Here is a 14,389-nt window from a genome sequence, read left to right on the forward strand (position 1 = left end):
TGTATCCACCCGTGGTCTAGGGGGAGAGGCAGTTAATCAAAATAGCTAAATAAGCGCACAGTAATGGAAGATGCTGTCTCTGTTTCTTGAGCCAAAGAGAGTATTACAGTTAAGTGTTAATAAATGAATAAGGACCACTTATCACTAATAATATTTGTGACTGACCATGTGGTTGTTTGAAAAGTGTGAGTTGGGAGTGCTTTGTTCCAGGTGAGCCTTGAGTGGTTGATTGGAGGGAAGGCTTTGAGCTGGGGCAACTGCTTCAAGCCAGAAGCCTTATAAAAAAAGCAGCCAGTTGCAAACCGAATGAGTGGCAAACAGAGAAAGTTCGCCTGGGGAGTTTCCAACAAGTTTTTTGCCTTTCAGGCTTCTGTGAGCAGTAAATACAACATCTAAAGAGGCTCTTAGAAGGAAGACAATGTGGATAGTGAACGATCCGTTGTTGTGACCTGCACAGGATATGCCATGCTTGTTTTCTCCCAGAGGATAGAAGCGACTTGGTCTGTATGAAGTGCAAACTAGTGTTCATATTGGAAGAGAAGGTTAAAGGACTAGCTACCCAAGCATCAACCCTGCGATGAATCAGAGAGAATGCTGACTTTCTGGATAGAAGACAGCATTTGGTACTGCAGGCACAGCATGCTGAAGAATCAGAGAGGGCAGTGCAGAACGGGGAAGAAAATTGGCAGCATGTGATCTCCAGAAGAAAGAGGAGAACTCCTGTACCCCCAATGCAGATAGAAGTAGAAACCATTTTCAGGCTTTCTGCACAGGTACTATGGCAGAGAATGGTTTGAAAGAGTTATCTGAGGGAAGGGATCAGAGGGAGACCCCATCGACCAGAAGGCATGGGAAGCATTGTCCTAGGGATGGGGGTTCCACGACCACCACTCCCAAGAGGAGATTTTGGGGGGGAGGGGTGGTCGGGGGCTCTCTCCTAAGGGGGAACGGAGTCATCCATCTAGACCAGGAAACTCTGTGTGCTGCTTGCCTGGAGCTAGAATTCAAGATGTGACTGAGTGTCTGCTGAGACTGATCAAGCCCTCGGACTGCTACCCCTTCCTACTTCTCCATGTGGACACCAGTGATACTGCCAAGAATGACCTTGAGTGGGTCACTGCAGACTACATGGCTCTGGGAAGAAGGATAAAGGAGTTTGAGGCGCAAGTAGTGTTCTCGTCCTTCCTCCCTGTTGAAGGAAAAGGCCCAGGTAGGGACTATCGAATTGTGAAGGTAAACGCGTGGTTGTACAGGTGGTGTCTGAGAGAGGGCTTTGGATTCTTCGACCATGGGATGTTCCAGGAAGAAGGATTGCTAGGAAGAGAGAAGAGCATTTTGGCAAGCAGCCTTGCTAATCTAATGAGGAGGTTTGCTGTGGGATGGTGACCTAAGCCCTGAGGTAAGTGGGATACCGGGAGGAAACACAAGGAGGAGGGTGCAACAGGGGAGGCCTCCTGATCCCTACTGAGAAAGCCGGGCAATCAGCTAGTTATCTTAGGTGCCAGTACATGAATGCAAGAAGCCTGGGAAATTAACAGGAAGAATTGGAAGACCTGGTCAGTCAAGGAACTAGGATGTGATTGGAATAACAGACTTGTGGAGTAACGCACATGTCTGGAGCACTGTCATGGATGGGTATAAACTGTTCAGGAAGGACAGGTGGGGAAGAAAAGGTGGAGGAGTTGCACTGTATGTAAGAGCAGTATGATTGCTCAGAGCTCCAGTATGAAACTGGAGAAAAGCCTGTTGAGTCTTTGGGTTAAGTTTAGAGGTGAGAGCAACAAGGGTGATATCGTGGTGGGTGTCTGCTACAGACCACCAGACCAGGAGGATGAGAGTTGTCTGAAGAAAGCAACAGAAGTTTCCAGATCACAGGCCCTGGTTCTCATGGGGGACTGCAATCACCCTGACTTCTGTTGGGAGAGCAATACAGCAGTGCACAGACAATCTAGGAAGTTTTTGGAGAGTGTTGGGGACAACTTCCTGGTGCCAGTGCTGGAGGAACCAACTAGGGGCTGTACTCCTCTTGACCTGCTGCTCACAAACATGGAAGAATTGGTAGGGGAAGTAGAAGTGGCTGGCAACCTGAGCAGCAGAGACCATGAGATGGTTGAGTTCAGGATCCTCACAAAAGGAAGAAAGGAGAGCAGCAGAATACAAACCCTGGACTTCAGAAAAGCAGACTGACTCCCTTAGGAAACTGATGGGCAGGATCCCCTGGGAGGCTAATATGAGGGGGAAAAGAGTCCAGGAAAGCTTGCTGTATTTTTAAAGAAGCCTTATTGAGGTTGGCTTAACTGAGAAATCTTCAGTGAGCTTAAACACAAAAGGGAAGCTTACAAGAAGTGGAAACTTGGACAGATGAGTAGGGAGGAGTATAAAAACATTGCTCGAGCATGCAGGGGTGTAATCAGAAAGGTCAAAGCACAATTGGAGTTGCAGATAGCAAGGGATCTGAAGGGTAATGAGAAGAGTTTCTACAGATATCTTAGCAACAAGAAGGTCCGGGAAAGTGTGGGACCCTTCCTGAATGGGTGGGGGGGGGCAACCTAGTGACAGATGATGTGGAAAAAGCTGAAGTACTGAATGCTGTGGTGTGGTTGGTTTGTTGTTTTTTTTTTTTTTTTCCCTCCTCCCCCTCAGTCTTCACAGACAAGGTAAGCTCCCAGACTGCTGTACTGGGCAGCACAGTATGGGGAGGAGGTGAGCAGCCTCAGTGGTGAAAGAACAGGTTAAGGACTATTTAGAAAAGCTGGACATGCACAAGTCCCTGGATCCAGATCTAATGCATCCGAGGGTGCTGACAGAATTGGCTGATGTGATTGCAGAGCCATTGGCCATTATCCTTGGAAAATTTTGTGGCGAGCGGGGGAGGTCCCAGACAATTGGAAAAAGGCAAATATAGTGCCCATCTTTAAAAAGGGGGGAAAAGGAGAATCTGGGGAACTACAGACCTGTCCACCTCACCTCAGTCCCTGGAAAAATCATGGAGTAGGTCCTTGAGGAATCCATTTTGAAGCACTTGGAGAGAGAGGTGATCAGGATCAGTCAATATGGATTCACCAAGGGGAAGTTATGCCTGACCAACCTGATTGCCTTCTATGATGAGATAACTGGCTCTGTGGATATGGGGGAAAGTGGTGGATCTGATATATCTTGACTTTAGCAAAGATTTTGATACGGTCTCCTACAGTATCCTAGCCAGCAAGTTTTTAAAAGTATGGATTAGATGAAAGCTGGCTAGATCGTCAGGTTCAACAGGTAGTGATCAATGGCTCAATGTCTAGTTTGCAGCTGATATCAAGTGGAGTGCCCCAGGGGTTGGTCCTGGGGCCAGTTTTGTTCAACATCTTCATTAATGATCTGTATGATGGGATGGATTGCACCCTCAGCAAGTTCACAGATGACACTAAGCTGGGGGGAGATGTAGATATGCTGGAGGGTAGGAATACGAGCCAGAGTGACCTAGACAAATTGGAGGATTGGGCCAAAAGAAATCTAATGAGGTTCAACAAGGACAAGTGCAGAATCCTGCACTTAGGACGGAAGAATCCCATGCACTGCTACAGGCTGAGGACTGACTGGCTAAGCGGCAGTTCTGCAGAAAAGGACCTGGGGATTACAGTGGATGAGAAGCTAGATATGAGTCAACAGTGTGCCCTTGTTGCCAAGAAGGCTAAAGGCATATTGGGCTGTATTAGTAGGAGCATTGGCAGCTGATTGAGGGAAGTGATGATTATTCCCTGCTATTTGGCACTGGTGAGGCCACACCTGGAGTATTGCATCCAGTTTTGGGGCCCCCACTACAGAAAGGATGTGGACAAATTGGAGAGAGTCTACTGGAGGGCAACTAAAATGATTAGGGGGCTGGGGCACATGACTTAGGAGGAGAGGCTGAGGGAACTGGGCTTATTTAGTCTGCAGAAGAGAAGTGTGTGTGTGGGGGAGGGGTGAGGGTGGGATTTGATAGCAGCCTTCAACTACCTGAAGGGGGGTTCTAAAGAGGATGGAGCTCGGCTGTTCTCAGTGGTGGCAGATGACAGAACAAGGAGCAATGGTCTCAAGTTGCAGTGGGGGAGGTCTAGGTTGGATATTAGGAAAAACTATTTCACTAGGATGGTGGTGAAGCACTGGAATGGGTTACCTAGGAAGGTGGTGGAATCTCCATCCTTCAAGGTTTTTAAGGCCTGGCTTCACAAAGCCCTGGCTGGGATGATTTAGTTGGAGTTGGTCCTGCTTTGAGCAGGGGGTTGGACTAGATGACCTCCTAAAATCTCTTCCAACCCTAATCTTGGATTTGAACTCAAAAGCATAAAAGTAGTTTCATGCATGTAAATATCAGCTTAGACACTTCGATCACGATTGGAATACTCCCTCCTCCTGTGCCAGACAAAGCAAAGTGATAATGTGACTGTATCTTCAAACAACTCCACTCTCTCTCTCTCTCTCTCTCTCTCTCTCTCCATTTGAAGATTCCAGTCCTACTCCTCCATTGCCTTACACCTTCTGTAGTCCTTTACCCAGAAGATGGTGGGAGTGAAATGTTACCTAATCAGGTACTATTGTACACTCACTGTGCATTGATGTGAATGACTGCTTAAAGTTCAGACTCTCTCTCTTCAGAACTTTCCTTCTTGCTTTGAAAACAGCAGTCTGAGAACATAATAGTGGCCTTTCACACACTCTCCCTCTATTGGTATGAGAGGCTTCTCTGCAATTCTTGTCTTTGGGAAGAGCCTTCCGATACATCTCTACCTCTTCAACTAAACCATGTCTCTTCTCTCCAGTTCTCTCTCCTAAAGCTATCACACTATTAAATTAAAAGTAGCTTTATTCTTGCATCGCTGATGAATTCCACTCTTTCCAGTTCGATGGGGGTGGTCACTTTCCAGCATTTTTCATAATGGTGTTTTTGTGTGAGCTTTCTAGTACTCAAATATGTATCCAATAGTTTGGATTCTTCTTCTACCCTTTATGCTCTACTAAACTGAAGTAGGAATCTCAGGAGAACAGTCTTACCTGAAAGAATTTCAGGGTTTCCTGCTTCTGACCAGCACTACATGAGCAGCAGTGTGGTACTTCTTAGTTTCGCATGGGGCTGGAAGCAGAAGTGAAGAGACAAATGAAAGTGAATAATAATGTTAGCCCAATTAGATCAGTTCTCCAAATTTGGTTCTGAATTTAGGCCAAGTTTTGGATCTGTTCTGACTCTAGGGCTGAATGAACCCATTCTGATAACCTTTAAATTAAAAAAAAATTGTAGGTAAACAGCAGTAGGAGCTGAGGCCATTCAGCACTGTTTTAGAGGCACTCTTACCTTAAAAGACATTGAGCTTAGGAGCAATGTGGTAAATGGTGGTTGTAAAGGGGGCAGGGAAGTGGAAATTCAGGCCCCTCTTAAATAAACTCCACTTTCCTCCTCCCTTATTGCTGAAAGCCTTGCTTGCTTCCTGGATTCCAAAAATCTCCCTTTTCAGGTGCCCACAACCCTAACTATCCTTACTCTTCTACCAAAGCCTTCCCCAGGACCATAATGCATTGCCACTACAAAACTTTGCGGCAAATCGAAATAGTCAAATGTAGGAGCAGCACAAAACATGCTTTAACTCAATATCTACACCACTACCTCCAGGAATACTGTAGTGATTTTTCATAATTTCATTCAATAAAAATATCTGTACCTGAAGATACTCCATAATTCAGCAGGACCAGGGGCACTGTGTGAACTGCCCAGTGTGGGAAGCTAGCCCTCAGCCCCTTTTCTGTTTGAAGTCCCACACCTTTTTGCCCCTTCCCCCACTAGATGAGTCCAGAGCACCTCCACCATGGCCCCCAGTCCCAGGGGGGCAGCGCAGCCCCAGCTGCCTCCATACCCAGCACTGGGTGGATTGTGTGGCTCCACCTGGCTCCAGCACCTGGGCAGGCGGCGTGGCCCTAGATGCCCCAAGTCCCGGCTCCAGCCCGAGCCCCGTTGGAAGAGTGGGAACTGGAAGCAGGCAGGGAACTGGGGGCAGAGCTGGGGTAGGGCCACACCAGGCAGTGTAGGGAGGCTCAACTTCCCCATGCCTGTGATACCTGCAGCCCATGAGCAGGCTCTTGGCAGGGAGCACACAGGGCTTGAGTGTACAACCTCCTAAGAACAAATTTGAAGAGTCCTAAAAATCAGCTATGATGTTTGCTGTCACTTTGTGGGGAGATCCCATGGTCACATCAGCATTTTAAGTGGACTTTGCTGTCTCGACCTAATGGGCTAAACTTTCCAAAGCAGCAATGTCATATTGAAAAAACAATGGGACCTAGTGCTCCAGTGACCTAGGAGCCTATAGAAAATGTTACAAATACCTTTTTAATATCTATTCATTTTGTTTTCTCAGCATTGTTTGGGGTTTGCTTTATGGTAATGGCAAAAGTTGGGGAGGGAAGGAGGAGATTGGGAGTGGGGGGAAAAAAGCAAGAGGGAATAGAATATATGGAGTCATCCTTGGTCCAAGTCCGTTAAAATTAGTAGAATTAAATCAGAAGTGAATTTGGAATAAAATATATATTTCTCCTCTGTGGCTTTATTTGTTTTTTTTATGTGCTAATTATGGGGCAAATTAATTGCTGCACTGGCATAGGGGCTGCAGGGGTTGGTGTGGTGGAGGCAGTGGTCAGGGATACTGAAGTTGTGCCCCTGCTGCAGTGGTCTCTCTGGGGGATCCACACTGGCCGGGCCCATGCTCAATGTGACCCACCTGTGTCCTGCTTCCCCTATCCTCAGAGCTGCCAAAGAAGTGGTACAGAGCTGGTAGAGTTGACTCTCCATCTAGCATAAGGAGCTCCCAGTAGAAAGGGTAATTTCCCCCAGAGAAATGACTTACACCTGCCCCTTTGCGTTAACTTAGCAAGTGAAGAGAGGCAATGACACAATGAGGAATTGGAGCCTAAGGGTCCAATTTTTCAATAGTTCTGTGCACCCATAACTGCAGTTGTAGTCAGTGGGAGCTATGGATGCTCGGTGCCTCTGAAAATCAGGCTCTAAATACCTTGTGACATAAACACATCCATCGTGAATTTTAAAAATACCGTAAAATTAAATGGAAATAAGAAAACATATGCCAGACAATATATGCAACGTCTTCGTTATACATTCTGAGCAATAACCCTTCTTGTAGATGCAACATCTGCTACTTACTCCACTCATTGTAGTTGCTGTGAATGTAACTTTGCTTTTACTATGAACTTGAAAATTGGTTGTTTTAAATACCACCACAGAAGGTAGCAAAGAAGATGTTAAAAAATAATTTTTGAATGAGATTTTCTAGCTGCAAGTATCGACCATCACCCAGAATCATTTTTATTTACTCAGCCTCACACATCACATAATCTAGAAAGAAGAAAGAATGGAAAAACAATTAAAAATCAAGCTGTATTGCAGGATGAATAATTGATCGATATTTTCAGGTAAATATTTATTTCATTAAATGTAGTCTGTGGAAAAAACAATGGGTTCTTTCCTGACCAAAATATGACTTCTGTGGTTTTGGCTTATTGAGGCTTTCCCTACATGGTTCCTTTTAGAACCTCACCCTAATTCAGAAGCTAAAAGATTCTAATCAGTGCCGCTGCAGCGCTCTGGCTCGAGGCTTTGGCAGTACTCCAGAACATTTCATCTATCACAGAGCAAAACTTATACCTACCCATATGGCTCATTTGGAAAATGGCCCACAATGATGACTGCAGAAGCAGTCAACAGTGCTTAACTTAGGTTAGGGTGAACACTGCTTGGAGAGGGAGGGCTCGCAAAGTACAATAATACCTCCCACCTGATCACTCGTTTTAAAAGCAGCACTTCAGTTATGCCTGCTTTCTGCTTAGAGACATTTACATATTAGATCATGAAAGCTCTAAACTTTGTTTTGTTTTCCTTTAGTCAGTTTTGCTCTCACAAATGCTTGGGTAATTCCCAACTCAGTCCACTGGCGATGCACATACACATCTAGGAATAAAATTTTACCCTGTCTGTGAACAGGTAAGAGCTCATGCAGGGAGATACACAGCATTAAGTTAGAATTGCTGACACAAAGGAGGGACTGACTGGAGAAGAGATGTCGATTGTAATCAGTCTATCTAACCTTACAGTTGCACAGAACCTATATGCAGATATCAGCAACCTTAGGGGATTCTGTGATTGATGATCTATTATGATCCCTAGCACACTTCTCCCTACCATGTATGTTTAAATTGAAGCTTTGCTTTGCCTGTGCATAGGCCCTTTTTAGTTGTTAAGAACTACGATGTGCAGCAGGGCCGGGGGAATTGAAATTGAATTGAAAACCTCATACAAACATAGTTACTGTAGCTTGAGTGCTAACAACCTTATTGTTAATCTTCCTGAGCGTTTCCATTCCAACACCCCTCTTTCAGGAATTTAAAGGCTGTATCATAATGCATATGCACAAGGAGGCCAGATTAAAGGTGCACAGGCAACGTTAATTCTGGCCTTTCTTAACTTTTCAGGGCCTGACTTTGCATCCTTAGTAAAGTTGTTTTAACAATTTTTGTGTGTAATTTTCTAGATATTTAAAAAAGCAAACTGAAAAATGGAAATTCTTTCATGTGGCATTATATTGACACCCACATGGATCATTAGCAGGTTGGAACCTTGAGATCCATTGCACAGACCTCTGCCGCTTGAGCTAACAGAAATAACTGATAGCAGTACTAGGTGGTTATCCTCTATGTGGACTAGCAGTAGAGGGGGATGGGACACTTTGCCAGTGGGTTTCAAAGATATTTGCTGACAGCAAAGACATGGTAAGACTCAGGGACAGGGATCATGGGTTCCATTGCAGACTCTGGAGGAACGTGTGCTGCAGTGGGCACTGTCACTTCTGCTCATTCCCCCCAAGCTTGACCCCTTCTGTCCCATCACCTCCATGAATCCTCCTCCCCTTGTCTCTGCCCCAGTCCTCTGTATCCCAGTTTCATTCTCCTCATCTAGTCAGTTCCAGTCTCCACTTCTGAGAGGCTTCTGATCCCAGCCCCAGGTTCCCCCTTTCCCCACTCCTAGTCTCCTCGTCCATCCAGTCCTAGTTTTCTCTCTTCCTCCACAGTCTGTCTCTGTGTTTCTCCAGTACTCCCCTGCCCATGTTCCCCATGCCTCCATAGGAGCTAATGCTCCCAATCCCAATCTCCCGCCCCAGGGTTCTCATCCATTCTCAGTGTCCTCACCTCCCCTGGCTCCTTGTCCTGGTTGCTTTGCCCAGCCAGATACACCCTAACTTCTTGTCAGATCTTTCTCACCAGCATCCTTATTCCTTCCCATCCCTATGGGTTCTCAGGCTCCTTGCCCAGCCAGTCCCAGTCTCCACCCTCAGGCTCCATGTCCCAATCCACTCCCTGACCCTCACTCACAATGCCCTATGTCTGGCTCTTGTCCCCTCTGCATTAGAATCAGACTATTCCTTCCACTATGTTGCCTGGGTGCCAATAGAGTAGGGGGCGGGGGTCAGTGAGAGCACAGGAGAGACCACTTCCCTGGTCTCAGTGCCAGTGCCTGGACAAACCCTAGCCAGGAGCAACCATAGCTAAAAGCCTAGCCTAGCTTTGCCCCTGGACTGGAACATGCTCCATTGCTCTGTAGGGCTGGCACATGTGTTATCTGGTCAGCACAAGGAGCTGTGACAGGCCTCGAGCATGCTCAGTGAGGATAGAATCTTTCAAGACTTTTTGCTGTTAAGCTATAGAAAATTTCAACTGAACATGTGCAAATGTGACTTTCAGAAATATAACTTGGCCAAATTTGGATGGATTTTCACAGTGATGGCAAAAAGCACATCCCTGACACAAAGGCCACCTCCCTGTCAATTTAAAGTCCCTATTCCAAAGCATAGGGACCTTTCAAATGAAAAGGTCACTAGAATATTTTTAACATTGAAAAATAATTTTATTTTCCTTAGTCTCATTCTTGGAAATGACTGACTTGTTTTGGATGAAATTTTCCACAACAATTGAGCTGGAGGCAGACACCTGGCATGGGAAATTTCAGCCAAAGTGGTTTAAGTTATAAGTGACTGAAATTGGGGTCTTATAATGGGAAGTGTTGGGCAACATTAATAATAGGTGGTGCTACCAGCCCTACCTATACTTTTGTTTCAGTTTTTCTTTATTTTCCATTCTGAATATATTTACTTCGTTTTTTATTCTCTGATGTCCACACCCTTCATCTGTGTGTCCTGTTCCACCACCAAGCAGACCTCTGCTCAAGCTTTCCTGTGTTTTGTGGTAGACAAGGACCCAAAGCACTAGCTGCTATCTCCTTCCCAGTTGCCTTCGTTCAGGAAATACTTTCAGGCTTAGGATTTCAGCCAGCTTCCTTTCCCTCTTCCCTGCAGCTGAAGTTTGGGTGGGCTCCCAAGAGTGGGATGTTCATCTGGCAGTGGCTTCTTCCTCGCTCATGACGTGCTTATGGTGGGTTTCTGCATGCTGGCTCTGTTTTCAGGGCTTGCGGGCCTGCTCTCCCTCTGCATACAAGCCATGAATATGAAGGATCAAAGGTGCTCCCTCATTCTGTCCTGAGGCAGGGATGCATAGTGAAAGACACAGGGGTCCTGATGTTCCAGATGCCATTCTGGGCCAAACTCGATTTGTTCTTACGGCAGTGTAAATCCAGAGTGACTATTTAAATCAGTTCAAATTCTACTGGTATGGAAAAGATGCTTAAAGTGCCAGCATACCATCTCGACCCAATTTTAGCTCTGCATAAACAAGTGCTGTGGTCACCATCTAAGAGTCAACATTTGTGGACAGATGCCAGTTCTTTCCTGCCCTATATGTAGACAAAACCTGAAGTATCTTGGCTACAACCATTTTGGCAAATGGTGAACTTTTATAGGAACCTGTGGAACTGAAAAATAATCTTGCACTTCTGTTTCTTCATTGACCCATTCTCCTTTATGATGACTGTTGTTGCATTCCAGATCAAGATAGAGAAGGAGTTCAGTAGTCTGTACAAGAGAATGTTTGAACCACTCCATGTACCTCCAGAACTGTTCAAGAGATTAACTGGACAATTCTGCAACATTCAGACTTTAAAAACAGGTCAAGCATATGCTTCAGAGGACAAAACATCAGTTGATGATCGACTAAGTATCCTGCTAAAGGGAAAGTATGTGCTGCATAAAGTTTGGGAAAGTCTTGTGTATTGCATGATGGTGGAATGAAAAACAAATTCAAAGGAAGGTCATTTTAAAAATAATTGTTCATAATATACAGTAAAAGCTGTGTTATCCAGCCCTGTACCAACTGGAAAGCTCTATAAACCGACATTTCTAATCTTCATAGAAAGTCAGGTTTATAGTCCGGTTGGCATGGGGCCGGCAAGCTTCCTACCTGGCTCTGCGTGGCTCCCTGGAAGCGGTGACATGGGGAGAAATGGCCACGAGGGGTTCAGAGTGCAGGGGGGCTGAGGAGTGGGGCACGGGAGGGGTTTCGGAGTACCAGATCCAGGGAGGACGCTCACCTCGGGTGGCTCCCTGCAAGTGGCGACCTGTCCCTGCTGCTGCTAGGCAGAGATGCGGCTAGGCAGCTCTGCATGCTGCCTCCACCCGCAAGCGCCGCCCCTGCACCTCCCATTGGCCAGGAACTGATTGGAGATGCGCTGATTCATAACTTCATAAGTTCTAGCTGGATTCATAAGTTCTAGCTGGAGTTTAAAGCTGATATTCCCTTGTAAGTTGTGGTACCACCATCTATCCTCTTTCCCTAGGGTTTGATCCACCCTATGTCACTTTGCAGGTGGATCAAACCCAAGGTATTTAGAGGTCATCTGATAGATGTAGTATTCTGCGTACTGGGTGCTGCCTTCTGCGTAGACCTGGGCAATTTTTTTGGCCAAAACTCTTTTTCAGTGAAATATTCAGATTCGACAACACTAGACTGTTTAGTGAATTTGTGTAGGCTTTGCTGAATTGTTGGAGTGGAAATAAACCCTAATAAGTAAATAAATAAAAAACCCAAACCTTTTCATTTTGACATTTTTCTCAACAGTGTTTCAATTTTTCATTTCAAAACAACTTCATTTTGAAATTTCTCTTTGGACAATTGCTTCTCTTTAATTTTGATGAAAAAAAAATAAAAAGCTTTTTAAAATGGTTGAAACTGAGACAAAATATTCACCAAAAATGTCCAAAAAATTTTCTGTTTGACCCGCAACAGTGCTGTTTGTTTGTTTTTGTTTTGGAATTGGTAGCAAAACAAAAAAAAAATCCATTATTCACACAGCTCCTTATTATTTCAAACCATGTCGCCTGTTTTAAGGTGTGATACTGCTCCCTTTAGAATCAAAGAGAGTTTTGACAAAACTTAGATTATTTGGCTGACAACTAGGTCAGATGCTTGGTGAAAATTCCCTGGATGCAGTTACCTCTCTGAGTTCTGTATTATCATTGTCAATAATCATATTCAAATTTAGATTGTTATTCTACCTTATGGTTTTTATATGTTGTTCTAACAAATATTTTTATCATCAGAATGAAGGTCTCCTATCGAGGGCATTTTCTGCATAATATTTACCCCTGTGCCTTTATAGATTCTCCTGAATTTCGATCAACTCAGATGAACCGGTGTGAGAAATTCCAGGTATGTTTCTATTTGGCTGTCACTGGATATGAACTTAATGAACAGTGAATTTATTGACTTACACAGTTTTGCTAGGTTTTTTTTTATATGTAATGTTGGGCCATTTAAAAGATACTCCTGACTAGTAGTTCATTTCAAAATGGCATTAGTTTTTTCACTGACAAACCTCAGTATTGGCTTGTTCTATGCAATTTTTCCCCCCTACGGTTCATATACTTTAATTCTGTTTAATAGGATCTGCACTCCCTGTGCAGGACATATAAATTAGAAAGAGGTTTGGAATTGTCAACAAGATGTTGAGTGACATATGTCTAGGTTAAAAAGATGCCATTGAACTGAAATCTAGCAAGTTTTTTAAAAAATTGAATTTCAAGTACTACAGCTGCCTCTGGTTCCCCTGGTTTACAATCACACTTTTTTATATTTTTAATTTTTCCCCTTTCTATTATTGTGTATGTGTCACGCTCACAATTAAGGCTGTGATCTTCCAAACATGCACATACTTCACTTTAAGCACCTGAGTAGTCCCTGTGGGTGGGTATTTGCGGGATCTGGGCTTAACTGACTCTACTGGGAAAGTATGAAACTGGCTGTATGCAACATGTTGTCAAATGCACAAAGAAAAAATCTGAAAAAATATTTTCCCCCCTTTAAACTCTTTTAGTTATAGTAATTTTAGGAGTTGGTTGTATCTGCTTTTAAAAAAAAACTATTACAAGTATGAAGTTGGTGTCCCTTTAAATGTGTTCAATAAAAAAAAGCTAATGTGTGCATATATTGTTGTCATTCAGCAGTAATTACTTATATTTGAGTCACTTTATGCATTTATTTCCTTTTTGTGTTCCCAAAAATGTAAATCTAATTTATTATATGAGATGTCTTTAAGGAGCAGACCTCCTTTTTGAACACATGCACACAAAAATCATCCTTATGATTAAGAGCAAAACTTAGTCTATATTCAGACAAAACTCCCACTGACTTCTACAGGAGCATAACCAGAGGTGAAAGTGGACCGGTACAGCGTACCAGTAAGAAGTGGTCGCTGGTATCAGCCCGTACACAGCCAACAGCACTTTAACGTCGCTGCCCCCTTTGCCCCCTCCCCAGGGCCACCGACGGGGGTGAGGGGCGCAAAAGAGGTAGCTGTACCAGGGCCCGGCGATATAAAAATGCCCAGGGCTCCTGTCCGCCGCTGCCACTACCGCAGCAGCGGCCGGAGCCCCGGGTCCTTTAAATCGCTGCTAGAGCCCCAGGCAGCATGGGCCAGGCAGCGTGGAAGGGCTGGCTGGGAGAGGCCCCCGTACCAGTATGTCTTTTATATTACTTTCACCCCTGAGCATCACATAAGTGAGGGCTGCAGGTGTTGACGCCTAGTATAACATGCCATAGAGTACCACACTGGAGACAGGAAGTGATCTTAGGGGTTCTCATTTTAGGTTTAGCCGATCTGATACTATAACCTAGAGCGACATTATTATTTGTATTATTGTATTATCTAGGAGCCCTAGTCATGGACCAGGAGCTCATTGTACTAGGCACTGTACAAATGCAGAACACAAAGACTGTCCCTGCCCCAAAGAGTTTACAATCTGATCTCATGACATTGGTGTGAATCCAGAGTAACGCCAACAGAGATTAACGTGACTGACAGTTGGTGGCCTTGCCCTCTGAAGGAAAACGGTGTGGCTATAACATCTCTTCGGACTTGATCCTATTGCTTGATCTGATTCCCATTACAGTCAATGGAAAGACACTCATTAACTTCAGT

General features: G+C 44.6%; 1 protein-coding gene across 2 annotated transcripts in view; it reads left to right on the forward strand.

The window, feature by feature from the left end:
- The window catches only part of BVES (blood vessel epicardial substance), a 54,103-nt gene that overhangs the window by 17,124 nt on the left and 22,590 nt on the right, over positions 1 to 14,389 (forward strand). For both annotated transcript variants that reach the window (XM_024196705.3, XM_029912001.1), the window contains exons 4-5: positions 10,962 to 11,149; positions 12,513 to 12,621. In XM_024196705.3, coding sequence (XP_024052473.2) covers positions 10,962 to 11,149; positions 12,513 to 12,621 — 297 coding nt within the window. The remainder of the gene's footprint in view (positions 1 to 10,961; positions 11,150 to 12,512; positions 12,622 to 14,389) is intronic.

This window comes from Terrapene carolina, unplaced genomic scaffold, assembly GCF_002925995.2.
Source record: "Terrapene carolina triunguis isolate 2854851 unplaced genomic scaffold, T_m_triunguis-2.0 Scaffold42, whole genome shotgun sequence".
NCBI classification, from domain to species: domain Eukaryota; kingdom Metazoa; phylum Chordata; order Testudines; family Emydidae; genus Terrapene; species Terrapene triunguis.